We start from the raw sequence: 18,954 nt of genomic DNA on the forward strand, positions 1-18,954 counted from the left end.
ACATGAGAAAATGTGCAAATAAGCTTCTAATCTGATTCTCACTCATTAAAAGTCTATATGTGTTACAAATCAATTTGCAGAGCTTTAGTGAAAATCCACATATGCATTGTTAGCAGAAGCTCAAACACCTCTTGCATATCTATCTAATCATGCTGTTTTTAAAAATATATCTGCACCTTTAGAAGTGAGTGTTCTTTTTTCTCTTTAGTGTTATTTAAAAGAAAAGAATATTGTACTCTACACTGATTAGTGCGTAATTACATCTTCCAACTAACCGATTCGTTCTCATCTTAATCCCCTAATAAAAGGAGCAGGCATCGGTTTGTGGAAGCCACCATGTTGCCCGCCATCTTGAATAGAGATGGTACGTTCCACCTAATTGTGTTTTATGTATGTGGCTAGAGCAGGGGTGGGCAACTCCAGACCTCGAGGGCCGGTGTCCTGCAGGTTTTAGATGTGTCCTTGATTAAACACAGCTGATTTAAATGGCTAAATGACCTCCTCAACATGTCTTGAAGTTCTCCAAAGGCATGGTAATGAACTAATCATTTGATTCAGGTGTATTGACCCAGGGTGAGATCTAAAACTTGCAGGACACCGGCCCTCGAGGCCTGGAGTTCGACGCCCCTGGACTAGAGGAGGCAAGTTTTAATTGTGCCTGCACCTTCAGACTCAAGATATGAAGGAAGAATTTCCTTTCGACTTAAAGTTTTGTTGTGTAGACTGATGGTGAGTTTGCAAAACAACTAAAGATTTGCTCCCTACATGCAATAGCACCACATCAGATTAGTCTAGACTCCTTGGATATGACAGAGTTTGCCCTTCCCTGACATTGTGAGCTTTCTGTAGTGGCTGATTTACAAACACAGCAAGATCCTGAAAACTGATTCTTGGAGACATTTTCTTTTATTTGAGCCCATTTCTTAGTGAATCTCACTCTGTGTTATCTGAGCACGTCATCCCTGTGAAATATTCCATTCTGTTCCAGCGGATGTTGGAAAGCTCGTTTTCAGATGCTGTATCAGATTGCATTCACCAGCACACTCTCTTCTCCGTCCCTTGCTCAAAGGAGCTCCATCTGGGTGCTGCTGTTTCCTTTACCATTTATGTTGGCACGGACAGGAGCACCACCATGTCCAGAGAGCACTTCTCTGCCTGCAAAACAGGAAGAACGCACTGCTTTCAGATAGACACTGGAGACAGAAAACAAGCCAGCAACGATCCAGAGGCAGACAGAGGAGGATGGTAACGGGAGATTTTGAGCTGGTGCACAGCCAGTTTCTGCACTTGGCATCGTCTTACTGGAACACATGCCCTCGTCTGTGGACAATCTCTCCGTCCCAGCAACCTATGAGGTTGGAATACTTAATAGGCCAATGTTGTTTGTCGCATATCTTCTCCGTGTAAAAAAAGATCGAAGAATTCTGTTTGCCTTAGCCCTGAGCGTGAAATATAAGCTACTCATTGACACTGATCGATGGCAGTGACAAAGCAGTTACTTGGACAGGTGCTGAGGTTTCTGGCTGTACTTTGACTTAAAATCAAAAATTCCCATGAATGTCAAAGCCCGGTGTTATTGCAATCCTTTATTCGCAAACAGCTGCTGATCTAATTCCCAGACTGCCTCAAGTCCATTTCTTTTGGCAATGAGCATGTTTTTATTGACAGCAACAGCCTTTTAGCACAATCAGGAAGGGACAGCAGAAAGTTACTGTAAATTCAGCTTTCCCACACTGTCTCAGCCTTGTTAGCAGGCCGATTTGTTCTGGGTGTGTGGGTTTGAACGAGCAAAGAGCAAATCTTGCAATGGACAATTGAATGGTCAAACGTCTGACCTTAAATCTACACGAGCATCTTTGCAATCTGGGTTTAAATCCAGGCAGAACTGCTCTTTTTATCCAGGGGTATGATTATTAGCTGGAGTATGAAGTTCAAATCCCACATCGCATATATGGTATGACCAGACTCATGCGGTGCAGGGCTTCAATTTTCACCATTGCATTTATCCTGAGTGAAAGCATGATGAGCTCCACCAGCATAAAGTGGTAACTGTCTGGTGTTACCACAGGCCTGGGTTCAAAGACTGTCACTGCAAGGCCAACGGGACTTTTATAGGGCTGCAACCTCTTTTTACATTCAAGTCAGTTTAAGAGACGATGCAGTTTTGTTGAATTAACTTTATTTTTTAACCTGACATTATACAACAATGCTTAAAACTCATTACAGCAGGTGTAAATACCGAGCCTGTAAGCTCATGATCATAAACACCTCAGTGAAAAGGTAGCTCGCTGGCAGAGGTCGGCCACGTTCCCGTACTGTCACTCCTTGTCAGCTGATGATGGGTTGTCTCCGCGTTGGACATCTGCAGTACTGGGGCAGAGGGAAAGCATACGTCGGCATGCAGACATGCACTGAACAGAGCAGTGCCGGCCTTTTGCTCAAACATCGGCTTAGTGCCCTGCTCTGACTTGCACAGACTCGGGCAGAAAGCACAGAGAGGGTCCTTGCACAAGAGCAGTGGGGACGGCTCTCTGCCAGCCGAATGCCAGAATGTCACAAGTCTGCGGAAGGTCTCAGTTCTTAAAAGTTCCAACAAAAACGCTGCGTTGCTGCAGTCGATGAGTGAACTGTTGTCCAAGCGCGCTTCCTCGTGGAATCATTAGACTTGGCTATTCAGACGTCCGGTGTGTGTGCAGTTTGAAGGGAGTGCAGGCGTTTGAGGGGAGGTTCTGTTAAATATTTCTCCGTCTACGTTCTTTGAGATGAACTCTGTTCTCAGCCAAGCCAAGAATGTGCCAAGTGCACCCACCCATCCATTAACCTTTCCCGAAGTGTGCCACCGTGCGAGAAAACAAAACACTTCATTAAAAGCAGAGCATGTTGGTCACGGTCAAGTATTTTAGTTCTTTTCCAGTTAATATCACTACAGTTATATGCTATTGTGCTCATAGGCTCAAACTTACACTTGTTAGGAACACTACACACAAGGCATGACGACCATACAGGGCTACAGGGAGATTAAAGCCAGAGAAACAATTTCTTTGTTTTCATATAAGAATATTCAATTTGAGGTGGCAGGAGAAAGAAAAAAACAACATAAGCTGCTGCTGCATATCGGTTTCAGCAAAAAACTTTTATCGTGACAGTTTGTTGACCTGTAGCTAAATTGAGAGGTCACATGTTCCAAACACAGCAGAGGTGGTGAGAGACGGTTTCTTCTTCATGCACACCTGCCCACAAGGGCTTCTCGAGCGTTTAACGACCTCGCTTTAAGTGCTCGGAACATCTCCCCGCGGTGCCAAACTCAAGGCTGCTTTCGACACGATGTTAATTTACCATCAGGACTCTTCAGGCAGGCATCCACTAAAAACCCTAAAATGTTGAAAATCTCACAGCCAACGAACAATCAAATGACTGCTTGTTTAAAAATGACATATTCCAGGCTTTTTCTTTTCTTTTTTTAAATGCTGTACATATTCCATGTGCTTGAGTTTGAGGGCCTGTGAAAACAACAAGTTGTTAATCACGCTTTCATATTTCATCAAGCACACAGAGCAAAGTCAGTAGTTTTGTTTAGCATGTGTAACGCAGGCGTGCAGGACCGACTGTATTCACTGAATAAGAGAGGGCACATTGTGCACTCGCATCCTCACGTGAACATCAGCAGATCAGAGGGTAAACTTGGCCAGCTCCTTCTTCTTTTCGTTGTATTTAGCGCTGAGTTGTCCTACAGCCCGTGCGTGCTCTTCATCCACCTCCTCCTTTAATCTCTGCTGCTCCTTCAGGAACTCGGCCCAGTCTTCTTTCAGCTGCTCCATGTTTGCCTTTAGACGGGTGCCCTGGCATGACACGAGGAAATCAAAATAACACAACAAAATTTATTTAAATGTTAAAGTGAATCATGCACTGTGCTGTATAAGGAGGGGAAATTCAAACTATCCTAAATGCCTTTAAAGCAACTTTTTTAGAAGTTGCCTTGGTGTGTGTCTTTACCTGTTGGGCCTCTAGCTCCCTCTGCTGGACTCTCTCTACCATGTGATTAGCAGCCTCCACTGTTGGACATAACAAAACAAAGGTGCGAAAATATTATTTCCACACATGAGTCAGACTGAATTCTCAAGGATGCCTAGAGACTCAAGATCTTAGCAACAGTAAGTTCACAGTAAACTACAGCATGGATGGAATAAACTCAGATACAGTATCTGTCTGTACAACGGTGATAACAACTGAATACTGGTTATGATGTTTGTTACAATGTTACTTCCTCCTCTGAGTGGTCATGGCAACAGCCAGAGGAGACATCATACAAACAAGCTTCTGCTGCTACACCTCGACTAGATTTTCTTATTTGGATTTCCAAACATTCATTCACACACGTTGAAGCTGTAGAGCTTGTCTCCATGGATACAAATGAAGAGGTAACACAGAAACAAATTTGCTGCAGAAAAGTAAAGAAAAAATGAAAATACTTAACACATTAAGGCAAACGACTAAATTATGTGAATGATTCATGAACTATGAAATAAGATTTCAGCAAAAAACAAACAAAAAAGGTTTCACGTGTGGCTGCGGGTGGAGTAACTTACACCGTTTATTGATGTCAGACAGCTGATGTTTCATGTCCTCGAAATTTGCTGGTGGCATTTGCTCGTTCGTTTCCAGCACACTTTTATTGATGTTCTCCAGCAGACGGCTCTCCCTGTACCCCCGCTTTTCCTGAACGACAGCACAACAAGTCAGCCCACGCTCTACACAGCAGCTGGGTTTTTTGCCACTAAAACAAAGAAATAAATAATTAAATAAGGTCGCTGAGTGCAGATGTGACAGTTAAATTTGAATTCCTGTCTGCATAGACAGCGACAGATATGTGACTTTTGACCATTTATGACAATTATTTGCTGTAATATTGGACGCAGACTGCAAGTAATTGCCAACTTGATCCCATTCAGTCACAGGCTGATAGCAGACTGACTGTCTTATGGCAACATTTACAGCAGGTGCTAGTAACAGAGTCTGTATCCTTAACAATCTCAGCTAAGCTAATCAATAAGAGTATGTGTTAATGCAATACTCAGCATATTACAAAATGTTTCAAAACTGAATAATATCGTATCATAGGCTGTCTGGTGATTCCCACCTCTGCTTCAAACAGTAGAAACTAATTGGCTCTGTATGTGAAAACAGTCTCTGTATTTCTTTTGATTGTTTTTGGTTACTTGCAACTTCGTGTTGGTTCTCTGTCACAATGGTGTGAAGGTTTATCGCTGATATCAGGTATAATTGGGACTGGAACAAGCCAGGCTACATTTTTAGGTTTTCAAGGGGTTGGCACAGAGGAGTGTGTGGCTGAGTGACTCTATGCAGAGCAGTCATCAAACTCTGTCATGCTTTCACAGTGTACCTCAAACTCTCTCATAAAGTAGCGGATCTCTGCATTGATGACCGGTCTGTGGTCCAGCAGTCGTGACTGGATATCACCCACATCTGCAGGATGAGCACAGATTGGAATAAACACACTTCACACAAAACAGACACATTTAACAACTGTCTGTGCTTTATTAGCTCAGCGGTGGTTTTAAATAAGTGCTTTAAAAAGCAAGGAGAGAGGCTGATAAGAGTTTAACTCACCTTTAGCGATCTTGTCCATTATTTTGAGCTCTCCTGTCAGAGTCCCTTTACCTTTTATCCCTCCCCTTTGGGGCAACTAGTTAGCTTAACCAACTGCTAGCTTTCCTCCAAATGCTAAGCTAATTCACAGCAGAAGACGTAGTTAATATAGCAAAACTACTAGCTATTAAACCTTAAACCAACAACGATGCAAAATCCTAACACATATCACATGACTCAAAATACAAACGCTACTTCCGGGAATGCTCTGGACTGAACCAAAGTAGCGGAGAGGGGTGTTCATGATCTTTAAAGGTGTATTTTATTTACATTCCTTGAGGGTTTGTTATAGTTGGGTTACTGTGACTTCCTACTACAATTTTTTTTTTGAAATTTTGTAGGTGGATGCACGAACCTAAGTTGGAGGACAATGACGTGTTTTCTCCGCAGGCTCGCAATGAGTGGCTCTGGCTTGTGTATGAGGCTGTGTGGTGTGTGGTGCCTGGTTGTGGACAGCAGATGTCAGTGTTACTCTGCGGTGGAGCAAAGCGGCTGTAAGTATCGCTGTTTGACTCTCAGTTCCTTATCAGTAGAAAAGCCAGGCTGTTACAAAGGCTATATATAAATTTATTCATTATGTCAAAATCTATGCAGCAACTACAAAATAAAATAAAAATTCAGTCAGTCAAAATATTGATTTTAAGTAGGACTGTACTTGTATACTTTTACTCGGTGATAAAATAATAATAAATAAAATAACGGGTTGCCAGGTTGTGGAAAAATCTATTTAGCTCGTTTGTACATTTGGATTTAATATTCTTAAACTGTATTCCGTTTTTTGGGTAGACACTGCCCAAATTTACCTTCTGTGATCTGCCTCCTGGGAAGCCTGCAGGCTATCTAAACCCAGTTAAATTTATTAACAGCATATTCATATTTATAGAAATATACCTTAGAGAGTGGAAAACACTGAGTAACATATATTTGTAACTGTGTTCTAACTAAGAGAAAGAATACCCAGCAGCTAGAGGAATTGTTCAAGACCAACCCAAAAGTTTCTCCTATTAATGCTTGTAATAAAAAAAATAAAAAATAATCAACTTATCTTCATTGAATTTGTTTGTGCTAAGTTTGTCTAGTAATTGGAGAGCCATAGTTCTTTTTGATAAAATATTATTTAGATTATCCTGATATATATTCTTTATATATTCTTTGGGGAATGCTCACAACTCCTGTAATAAAAGATATGCACAAAGAAAATGTGCAGAAAAACCAGAAAGTAGAAAAATAATTTAAAACCCCCCAAAAATATCATTCCCACTTTCCTGACCTTCATATGATTAAAATCCAGGGCTGGTAAAAACACCAGTGCCTGAATTATCTTGTCTAAGCAAATGCTTTTTTCCACACTTGATAAAATGTAAATATATGAGCATGAATGTATTAATAAACTCAGCACTTGTGGCAAGAGCAAAGTATTTCCATCAGAAGTGAGGAGAGGTGTTGTTTGGGGGCAAATAAGTTTGCTCGTGAGCCCCAAATTCACTTAGACTGTCATGCTCAGTTAAGAGAAAACAAACATTAAGACACCACTTAAGTCCCAGCGCTGTCCACATTGTTTAGTTAAACACTCATTACATGCACCATTAGTTTTGAGTTGGGCCTATTAAAGAGATTAAATGATTGATCAACAGCTGAGGGATAAAAAAACAAGGCCTTCGCTGACGCCTCGGGTTTATGGGAAAAAGCTGAGAGGATCTGTGACAACAAAACATGTCAGAACCAGCAAAGGCCTCTCTGACAGGAATGTGCATCCTGTTGTTTACTTATTCATGACTCTGCAGGGTGAAATTAAAAACATTAAGATCAGCTCGGCGAATGGTGGAGAGGCTGTATTTTCAGATTTTATATATATATATTTTATGTTTAGATTAAAATATCACCTAATAAGTCAAGCATATGACAGAAAAACATAAACAGAGCAACCAAAACAGATTCAATTATATTCATTAATATAATGATTTTGGATTTTCGGAGTCAGTAAAAAAAAACAAAACAAAACATTTTTTAATAATTTAACTTTATTAGTAGTTTAATGTAGATTTCACATGTTGGAGTTTGGAGGTCATTTCTGTAGATAGCACGGAAAAAAAGTTCCATCATACCAAGTAAACAAACACGTGTCAAAAGCTACGACAATAAAGAATTTGGAGAGCCCAGCCAGCATCAACATAACGAGGAAATATGTGTCCTTCTGCATCATTATCTGCGACGCCGGGCCGCAGTTTGCATGCGAGAGCTCGGTGCACGATCAGGTTTCCCTGTGTTTCTGTCTCGCAGGTCTATTAAGGGAATTCTGCTTTTTTATTTGACACTCCAGTCAGCGCAGAGCACAAAGCCTTTCTGGGACACTCTCCAAAATTGTCACTTAAAAAAGAAAAAGAAAAAAAAGGAGAGGCAAAGTTGCAGTCTTGTAAAACTTTAAATAATATGTCAGGACTTGAGGTTATTCAACACAGGTTAAAAGTAACCAGCTGTTATTATTTATAGCATTTTTACATTGTTGAGCCGTTTCACACAAATCTTTTGAGCAGTAAATGACAAATACAGTGAATTCTATTGCAGGGAGATCAGTAGATCAAACATTATTATACTCTTTCCATCAGGTATTTATGTATTATTGTGTTTCTTCAATATAATCATTCATTTAAATACAATAACACTAAATTCAGGAATTAATATAAATGTCATTTTTTTACACTTCAGTATTATATTATATATTCTATTATGATGCTGAAGTATTCCATATTATTGTGTAGAGTAAGCAGGGCTGAAGCAGCAGCAGTGTTTCTCCTCCTGTGAGTGCACGCTTGCCAGTATCCAGATGATCTCCTGCAGCACTTCCACTAACGGTGCTTCAGCGGTGCAGTGGGACGTCTGTGAGTGTGGTTTACCAAACATGCCCACTGGCCCTGCGAGCTCTCGCCCCGGTGACGCTCTTGCCTCTGTGTCTCTCTCTCTCTTTCCCGGACCAACCACGCTGGCCCTGTAACAACGGTGCTCGCATTACCCACTGGGTATAATTATCCTGCACTTAGCTGCTCTCCATTCTCTCTCCTTCTCATGTTTTCTCTCGCTCTGTCTCTCTCTCTCAGCTTGGTTGGGTCTTGACACCGAGGTCCAGGCGGAGGGCCGCGGGGCCGCTGCTTTGTGTTCACAACATGCTGTATGCCACTGACTGCAACACAGTTCTGAACAGGTGGGGCTGCGGTTGATGGGAAAGGGAGAAGGGAAGGGAAGGGGGGGTGCTACTCACTAGATGCTAAGGCCTCTGGGCTGGAATGAAGACGGGGGTGGTGGAGGGTTATAGGAGAGGACCTGCTGCCCAGCAGCCCACCTATGTGCTTTTTCCTTTCTCTCTCTCCATAACCAGACCCTGTTTCCACTGAATGCTGCTCTCTCTCTCTCTCAGTTCATGGGCAGAAAGCAGGTCATTCGTCCAGGCGCCACCACTCTCTTGTGCGACTGCTTGCTCGGAGGTGGAATGCTTCAGAGCTGTCCACCGTGGAGAAGACGTGCGACAGTCAGTGCAGTGCAAGACTGGAGTAGAGCAGGAAGGTAAAGAACCAAATAAAAACACTTAGGAGATGTATGCAGTGGCACTTAGAAGTCACAAGCCAGTGTGCAGTATGACACTGCCCCGCTGTCACGCTGTCCCGTGGACTGATGGGAAGGCACAGTGGCAGTACATGGCTTACAGGCTGAAAATCAACATATGTAGTCATCATTCTGCGCTTTTCAGGGAAGGAGAAGATTTTTCTTTTCTCTTTTGCAGTAAAATCAAACTGAACATTGTCAGATGCATCTTGCAGTGCCTGCCTCTTTTCATTCCAGCTGGAGATTGGCACTCAAGCATTCAGGGACTGGAAGTGTGTGTGTAGATAGGGGGCGACCAGTGTGTCGGCCGCGATTAGCATTTGCAGCAGGCTCCTGCTGCCATTTCGGGACTCGTCCCAGAGATTAACGGCAACTGCACTGTCATTTCTCCCATGGGGGGCTGTCCCCCTGTCCTCTCCCGTCCGAGCACGGGTAGGGATCGCCTCTATTTCCAAGAGGCAGTGAAGGGGTCGAGCAAGGGCAACAGGCTGGGGGAGGCTCCAAACCTGTTGAGGCAGAGCTTCCTGCAAAGTGTCCACAATCAAAGTGACAGATGTAGCGTGGAGGGAGAACTGGACAAAGGTATCTCTCCATTTGTTGAGGACCAAATCACTTCTCCAGTCGGAGGCATTTCGAACACACACACACACACACACACACACACACACAGATTTAAATAACACACGTGCATACACACACTACAACTTGAGCAGAGGAGGAGTTTAAACTGTGAGGTTTAGGGGAAGAATCGACTCAGCTCCACTTGATGGTTTTTGAAGTTTTTCTTCAGTTGTGTGTGTGTGTGTGTGTGTGTGTGTGTGTGTGTGTGTGCTGGGTGATATTGGATGTGGGACTCAGGAGAAAGGCAAAGAGTAGAAAAATGGGGGTTTGCCCTGGGGTCACGCACACAAACTCAAGCATGCACTCATACTCGCATACACACACATGCACACACTTCTCAGGCTGCTGTGGCATGTTTGGAGCAGTGCCTCGTCAGATTAGGGCCATGCTAGCTGTGTTTGATGGCCAACCTGGACAGACAAGGCCTGCCAGGCACAAACTGCTCAGGCACATGATGTCAGGGCAGAAACACATGCACACACACACACACTTACACACAAAAATTATCCCGCGCCAGACCAAAGAGACAGATGACACCCAGCATGAAGCTAAAGCCAAATCTGTAAGCATCCGCTGCGATCCAGCTGGCTAGCCCTAGGGTACCTGTCTCTGCGAAGTGGAATCAGCGTCACCCCCGTGAGCTGTCAAATTAGCTCACAGGGCTGGAAATGCTGAAGAGATTTGGCCCCTCGTCGCGGAAGAGCAAAAAGAGGGGAGGGGAGTATTAAAAAAATGTTTAGAATTCATCCTCCTGTTGGGAAAAATGGTTCAACTTCCAACAACGTATGAGTCAAGGTGGACTTACTAGTGCGAACCTGTGGACCGGGGGAAGCACTGTGGTGAAGAAGCACTCACACACTTTTCCAGCACCAACAAACTCGCATGCACGCACACACATGCTGATACTAGCAGATGCACATGCTCGAACACGGCAAAAAGAACGCCACTGCAAGCTCACACGCCTCATGATTTGCGCGCGCACACACGTTGCCAGGGGCGACTTTTCAATTACTGCCAGTGCTAAGCAGTCACCTGAGAGAGATGTACCATGTCTGAGTGGAAAGGCATTTCAACCAAGATTTTTTTTTTTTTCAAATCTGTTCCTGTCCCAGTTGTTAGACAGCTGTCAGGTACACAATCAGAAATGACATTCAACAAAGCAGCAAACATTTCCACAGTGAAACTTCACGGGAAACGATGGAAGAAAGCTTGTTTTAAAAAAGCTAAATTTGCAGCAACTGTTGAATGTGTAAAAAGAAAAAAAGGTGGTGGTAGGGGGTTGATCAAAAAGACTTAGGGGTCAGATTAGCCCGAATTAGATCACGGGGGTACTGTGGAGTGCAGCGACTTAAATTCAGGGGAACTACACACACTAAAAACACATGAAACACAAAGAATAGACGTGACAGTACTGAGACTTCTCCGGCTGAGAGACGCAGAACAACAACTTTTCCAGCTAAGAGATACTGTGGTCATGTCACACAGAGGAAATCGTTAACTAAGTAATTAATTCATACAAAGAATGAGAAATTTTAAGATGATTTAACCCAATTAAAACTTACAGTTGTGCAGCAATTTTCATTCTGAAAGACATGAAATGTTTCTGAGACATTTTGAGATGATTCGGGCTTTGTGTGTGTGTTAACCTGCTGCAGCAGCCATGCCACGTTCACTCACTTAAATCACCTTCTTCCACATTCTGATGCTCGGTCTGAACTTTAACAGGTTGTCTTCACTTTATGTCTTAGTGCATTGGGCTGCTGCCACGCGATTTGCTGACTGTAGATTTGCATTAAAGAGAGGTCATTCACCATGCGTCTGCTTTATCTACACACTGCTTGACATGCAGTATGTGAAAAAATACACGCTCCTCTATTAAAGTAGACATTGATAAATATGCAGCTTAGATTTGAATGGAGCTTTTCTTTCATAGGAATTTCCCCTTTTACCTGATTTCTGGGCAAACTCTAGTCACAGAAAGTAAATCTTATTCTTTTTACGACTGCTCCAAAATTAACTTGCTTTTATGAGATTATGGAGTTCTTTTTTTTTTTTTTTTTATCAATTTTTGCAACTCAGAATCACTGTAGACCTTTTATTTGATCTCTTCAGGGCACTGCCTGGAAACTAAGCAGAAGGAGAACGGACCCATTCTTAACAAATAAATAAAAAGCTCATGTGAAGTTTCAGCCAGGGCCAAATTCTTCGAGGCCCAAAGCGTCCGTGCCATACTGACCCACTAATAGCTGCAGCGGCTTCTCTGTATGTGAGGTGACATAACGGCAGCAGTAAAGAAATGTGGACTGCCGACAACGGCGTCACTCCCTGGTGAGTGTGAGACAACATTTTAACCCCTATGGAGAGCCTGTCCTGCCTCGAGACAGCACAACGAGGGCGTGTGTTAAAGAACCTGACAGGAGTTTAGCGCTGATGGCCACCACGGCGTGAGATGGCAGCACCCCTGCTTGAGGGAGACGCTGTCACTCTCTTATGTTTATTTGAGGGTGGGTGTGAGGTGGCTGAACTTCTTCAGGTTTGAAAAGGTAAACAAACACATTTCGGCATGAGATCGTGTTTTAGTCCAAGAAAAACCAACATAGCAAATATTTCTGCTCACTCAAAGAAATGTAAAGTGGATGTTTTAGTGGGGATGATGAAAATGATGTCATCTGACCTCAGGAAATCACATGATAGGGTGGGGTTAGGTTTCACAATGAGCTCACCTGAAGCCTTCGCTGATTGTGACCTACACCCATCTTCACACCTTGGCTCGTGTGATTAGGTAGAGGATCATTAGGGAGTCCATTGTCCCCTTGAGGGGACTCTCCCACTGGGTTTAAATCTGGGACTCTCCACCATTTGACCCTAGAACTGAAGAAGCTTCTCGGATGAGAGCTGAAACATCTTCAAGCAACTCAAAGAAGTCCAGACGCTTTTCTTTCCAAGCTCCTTAGACTGTGTCTATTGAATAAAGTTGGGGAAAAAAAGAAATCTGAGGCTCATGACGTGCCATCCCCATCACTTCTCAGTGAATCTTCAACAGGGTAACAGAATAAAATCCACAGATATAACTACACAAAGGAGACCAGGACAAGACAGCGGCATAAAATGTTGTGGACAAACAGTATAAAAGCAACTACAACCAAAAAGGGGCAGAAATGATCTTCTGTCTTAACTTCTCCCTGTCAGTGCAGAAACTTGTAGAGGTCACTTGAATGGTGGTTAGTGTCTGTGCTGCCCTGTGGGGATTATTTCATTAAATAAACATTTGCACGTATATGACTTAGTTATATTTTATTTTTTTTAACTGCGTATTAGCAGCATGTAAAAGGAGCTTCACAAATGCTGCATACTCAGTCATCGTTGAGCATGCTGAAAGTTATGGATTGCCGCTCTGAGGTGGTTCTGCATTGCATTCCTCTCCTCTGCTCTCCTCTCTGCCGACGTTTGTCCCTGGAGGTGCTCTCTTAATGTCTTTGACTAAACTTCAGCCAGTCTTGACAGTGACAGTGCCCCATAGGAACAAAGTTGAGAGGATACCAATATGATTGTAATGGAGGGTTTGCGGGCAGGGTCTATCACACTGTGTCACTTATAAAAAGCACAAAAACCAACTGTCGGGGTGCATATCTGCACTTCTGGCTATGGTGATGAAAAAAAAAGGAATAAACTACTCGACTGTTCTATAGAGACGCCGTGGAGAGAGGGGACGTTTTCATTTTTGTGTTCCTCCTCTGTCACTGAAGGACCGAAGACTGTGGTGTCACATTAGCCGTAAAGGGGCGTTTTTAAAATCAAAGCCTCGTGACGTGATCCAATATGACTAGTTTCAAACGCTTGCAAGCCTCATTTGAAATCTGCCTTTATTTACCCTGAAACATTTCAGACATAAAGAAGAAGTTTTTAATCAGATCAGTCTGATTTGAATTGTTTCCGAATGGTCTCTCACCTTTATTACGTTAATAACAACTTGTTATAACGTAACCCCATATCATCAATATCAATAAATCAGCCGTAGCGTGAAGTACCTATTTGGTAACAGCCCGTGTCATTAGTATTGCAATGGCAGAGCTGAGTGTGAAATTACATTAGGACAAATAACACAACACATTAAGACCGTATCAGCACTTGGCAAGGGCCTCGGCTCTTCACTTGCGCCTATGCATTTGTGTACGTTAATTGTGTCGGCGTTTATGTGTGTGAGGCACCGTCACATGCTCCTGTCCTTAGGTTAGTGGATGAATGAAGGCTGTAAAAAGGAGCATGACAACTGTGAAAGTCACAAGGGGAGTCTGCAAGGGCCATAAAAATGGCTAAGTTTCCCTCCCTCGGGGTATGACCTGGATGTGTGTGTGTGTGCAGTCACAGTTCATGCATATGCAAGTTTACAAAAAAACCCCAAAAATAAAACAGATAAGATATATGGATGCATTGTGTGTTTGCATGTTTGTGCGTGTGTGTGTGGCATCCTGAAGCAACACACTGGAGTCTCTTGTTGAGACTATCAGCACTCTATCACTGCCCCACATCTTCTATCCTCTCACCAGTCCCTCCGCCTCATCAACAGCATCCTTCATTGCTGGCTCATCCTCCCACCTACACCCCTGAGGCAAAGGCAGAGTGTGTGTGTGCGTGTGTGTGTGAGAAACTGTGTGTTAATATCTTCAGTATTTCACTTCAAAGACTGGTGGTTTTGGCTGTGTCAAAGTTGTGAAATGTTGCAGCATCTTAGAGATGGATAGATAGTCTGCGGAGTGTGTGTGTTTTAACCTCAGACGCACAATGTTAGAGGATCAGGAGATACAGAGATGACTTTGTGTTTTCCTGTCCAAATGTCGATTTCATGCAACCCTTGTTTGTGGGTTCTTTTCAAAGAGGCCAGTGATCAGCTGTGTGTCATGTGCTGTTAAATTTAGCCTGAACAAGGAGGGTTTTTGGGGTTTCTGAGATCAAATGCTTTAACACTATAGTTAAACTGCAAAAACACACACAAATCAGGAACTGTCCCTCTGGGTCACACTGCGCAGCAGATTAAGCGTTTTTTAGGACATGAATTGTTTCTGTGACGTTTGAAGTTAATCAAAAATGTGTATCAATTCAGCTGATTAGCTTAGTGAATGAGCTATGAGCTTACTGCCTTGTATTGAGATGAGACTGGTGCTTGGATTTGAGGGTGTGAATTGAGGCCTCTGGCCCCCCTCACATTGATAACGAGGCCCACTGGCTATTGCACTGTACAGCGGGGCTGTAATTCATTTCATGGGACGAAGCGGGAGAAAATAAAAGCATCCCTCAACAGCAGAGTCTACAAAATGCTAAATTAGTTTGCCTTTAACCTTTCAGCAATATGTTTGTCTTCTGCTTATCCATGCCTGTCACTGTTAAACACACACGCCTGAATGCCTAGAAGTCTCAGTCTACCCAGAAACTGAAGGTTTTTGACATGCGTTTGAATCCAGTGCTGAGAACTGCCATTATTTGTGAGATGCAGTAATAAAAGCAAATTATTTCACTCCAGACACGGTGATTCGAGAATGAGAGAACTGCAGCAAATACTCAGACAGTCAAAAAGAAAATAGAGACCCTTCACAAAGCTTTCTTCTCACTGATTGCACATCTTCTTATGTCTCAACTTGACTTATCAAAATCAAAATCATTCAGGTTCACTGACGGGCAAGTATTCTATCCTCATCGTCCTTTCCCACCTTGCACGTCTCAGTCGTTCTCTGATCTCTGTCTCTAAACGACTGTAATGACACCGCCTCGCTTCTCTGTTTTGTATCATGTGCACGTATCTCTGAACTGTGTTGTTGTTCATGAGAGCGAGGCACGGAGAAGGCAGTCATCTGAGCAGACTGAGTGAGTCAGTGTTGGCTGGGGACGTGCTCTGCCAGATTGCAGCTTCATGCCCTTAGTCCAGTAGAAAACCAGTCAGCGGTGAAGCCACAAACTCACAAATGCACACGCAGGAGTTAGCCGGGCTGTGTGTCTCTGGTCTGTAATTATGCTAAATTAATTAAAGCACTGTTGGCTGTCTGATCTGTCATTCTGCTCATAATGACGTATATCACTATACTGTGTGCCCTAAAAAAGGTAATCATTCTGAGGTACGATTTGACTAACTCATCTACACAACACATCATGATGGGGGATATACGACAACTTTTCACTTAATTCTGTATTTTTTTCTTAATTTAGCCCTAATAGTTCCTCGTAGCATTGCGACAGATGCCACCTTGTGTGTATTTTGGAGCTGCGAGTGAGAAGAGGGTACAGTGCTAAGTTGCTAGCTAATGCTTGCTAAAAGAACTTTAGCTCTTCTGCACGCTAACACAAGACTAGCCAAGAACCCAGAATGATGTTAAAACTGAGTGAATGCTGACCCCAGCCCAGCAGCCAGACCCCGAACTTCAACAGGGAACAAAAAAGAGATGAGCAGTCATGCTGCAGCCTCCATTTCTATCCGTTTCTACTGTGGTGGTGAACACGTTGGAGTCTCTTTATGCTACTTTTCAACTTTGCTTTGTGTTGTCGGTATTTTTGTTCATACCTAAAAACTAAAAGGTAGGTTGTACGATTTGTGTTGGCATGTGAAACTGTAGTGTCAGGTTTAGACTGATAGGTTGTAATTATGAGACAGTAGGTTTCAGGTAATTTTGCAGAGTAAGGTGAATGTAGTCTAAGAAATTACTTTCTCTGTGTCAGCGAGGTTAAGCACGCACACAGAAAAAACACGCATTACACTGTATTGCAAGTGAGGGATTGTGCTACCTTGCTATCTTTTTTTCCCAGCTTTTACATGCTTTTACAAAAGCAATGCAGCAACTAAAACACAAGAACTTCACCCACACAAAACCTTTAAAACTTCTGCACAAAATCATACTACAATACAGTCCTCATGAAGAATGGACAGTGTTTTTTTCAAGGCCATAAAAGTCTTGGGTAAATGAACACTCATATCTTCATAGCTACTTATCCACTTCAGGTGTGGGACCTGCAGGGGTGGGGGTGGGGAGCTGTGGGCACATTATAAATTATATAAGGATTAACTCAAGTGCTCATTTTAAGAAAGTGTAGTGTTTCCTACTTCTACTTTGACTCAATTATCAGCCACAGAGGTTTTATCTCGTGTGTGCCAAACAGATATTGCTTAAGGCTGCTGGCATTTAACATTTTCAGTATACTTAATCATCTGCCCATCTGGATTTTTATTTTTCTATCAAGGCAAGTTCATGATGTCCCCATTTGTTCTGTTCTCATTTTGTTTGTTTTTTTCCAATGAAAATAAAAAAGGGAAACCTACTTTTCTTTGCTTTCCGCATTAATATAGAATTATAGTTAAATAACACGGGTGAATCTTGTTTATGAAAACGATGCAAAGAGCAGAGAAGAAGCGGAGGCGCAAAGCTGGGGAAGAAGTTTGGCAAATAATGGTGATTAGATTAATCTCTAAAATGGAAACAGAGGAGCTCACAGCGTGTTTAAGAGAAAATCTTTTTCTTCTCGAATTAATCCCTGCCCACGGGGAAACCGGTGATTCTCGATGGAGAGTTTAGATTGAAATTACGGGAACTTTGGTGCAGTTTTAAATTGTCTGCAGATGGAACCGTCGGTGTTTGGACTAAAATCTTTTCTTATAATTGTGAAAGTATGTAGTAGTTTGCTTCTCGCAGTGTTCCTCCGTGTCAGCCGTAACCACCAGGCACCACAGCCGCGTCCTCGTTAAAAATAACTAGCTGGTTTTCACACAAGAACAATAAACTGAGGGGGTCATTAAGGTAGCCGCCCATATTCAAAGATAATGATATGGAACCTTGTTTATGCTCAATGAATTGTTTTTTGTGTTAATTATTAGGGAAATGAGATGCATTACAAAGAGAATGTACTCTGCATTAATTCTAGGTTTTAAATAAATTAGTCATTTCAAATTAAAACCAAGCGGCTGTAATAAAAAAAGACGGTGATGTATGCAGATGAGTTGAAGAAATATGCAAATGAGGAAACTGTTGCTGTTTCCCCCCCCCATGGAGGTCAAATTACAGGAATTGGCTGAGGGCAGTGGTCTCTGTCCCGACTCTCCCCTCTCTGCCATCCCCTGTGCTCATTTCATTTGCCACCCTCTCTGTGCTGCACTGTCAATTTTCCCCCTCTTTTTTCGAAGCACACTCCGCTGTCACAGGGTTTCAGCTGCAATTACTTTTAGTATCACTTCTCAGTGAGAAGTCAACTTCCCTGGAGGCTTCCTATCAGAACTTATTACAGCAGGGGGGCTGGCTGAAGTTAAGTGGCATGACCTGTGGGTTGGCTGGATCAGGAGGAGGGGATAAATGTATGGCTAATTTGTGGAACATTTGAATAAAGGGAAGAGTAGTGCGACAAGGCCACACAATGGCAAAAGAGAAGTCCTTGCATCGACCGTAACCATGTGACCCTATAAGTGAGAGGGTAAATCTTTTTTATAATTTTTTATATGTTTCACAACATTAGCCAAATGGGTCGACTCTCCCCTTTGCTTTTTTTTAACCCCCAAGCAAGAACTATAACCCCAGGACCGGGTGCATGACCACACACACACGCACGCATGCATGCATGTACCTAGGATGGAAAAAATACAAAGACTCTGCAGCTGAGGCAGATCAGCGGAAAGGGTGAGGAACGATCGAGGCGGTTAATTCAAGAAGAGTCATCTGTGTGTGAGAGAAAGACTCAAGGTGCAGTCTTGTGCAATCTCCTTGCCCCGGGTCACGCACATGTAGTTTAGCACCTACGTGCCGAATCAACCACCCATTTCTCTGATTGATGAGCTGAGTGGTTGCATCTCGTAAAACTCTGGTCTAACTGCACACCTGGGATCCTTATGTAATCCAAGGTTAGGCTCTGACTTACCAGAAATAGAAAAAAGAGAGAGAACACAAAGAGTTTAACCTGGGATGAATATTATTTTGTGATAGACACACCTGGTGGTAAAATATCACCAATTCCTCAGATGGTAATAACATGAGATCAACATAGGCATGTGTCCATAGGACCAGCGGAAGAATAGAAGTCACCTGATCAAAGTATTTCTAA

At 42.8% G+C, this 18,954-nt stretch overlaps 1 protein-coding gene across 3 annotated transcripts; it reads right to left on the bottom strand.

Annotated features, from left to right (window-relative positions):
* Nucleotides 1-545: 545 nt before the first annotated feature.
* Nucleotides 546-5,901, bottom strand: bloc1s5 (biogenesis of lysosomal organelles complex-1, subunit 5, muted). 3 transcript variants are annotated; one of them, XM_086305930.1, is made up of 6 exons: nt 5,629-5,900; nt 5,402-5,484; nt 4,587-4,716; nt 3,994-4,052; nt 3,654-3,839; nt 546-1,155 (listed from the first exon to the last, which is right to left on the bottom strand). In XM_086305930.1, the coding sequence occupies exons 1-5, from the start codon at nt 5,645-5,647 to the stop codon at nt 3,669-3,671; spliced, it is 462 nt and encodes a 153-aa protein (XP_086162056.1). In that variant the 5' UTR covers nt 5,648-5,900; the 3' UTR covers nt 546-1,155; nt 3,654-3,668. The 3 variants fall into 3 exon arrangements, with proteins under 3 accessions (XP_086162056.1, XP_086162057.1, XP_086162055.1); XM_086305931.1 differs by lacking the exon at nt 546-1,155 and adding an exon at nt 1,938-3,500 and having other exon boundaries at nt 5,629-5,901; XM_086305929.1 differs by lacking the exon at nt 546-1,155 and having other exon boundaries at nt 2,143-3,839; nt 5,629-5,887.
* Between the last annotated feature and the right edge of the window lie 13,053 nt (nt 5,902-18,954).

Source organism: Aulonocara sp. 'chitande type north' Nkhata Bay, linkage group LG9 (genome assembly GCF_057382095.1).
Source record: "Aulonocara sp. 'chitande type north' Nkhata Bay isolate Kocher_YH1m ecotype deep benthic linkage group LG9, A_spYH_male_GT1.1, whole genome shotgun sequence".
Lineage (NCBI taxonomy): Eukaryota > Metazoa > Chordata > Actinopteri > Cichliformes > Cichlidae > Aulonocara > Aulonocara sp. 'chitande type north' Nkhata Bay.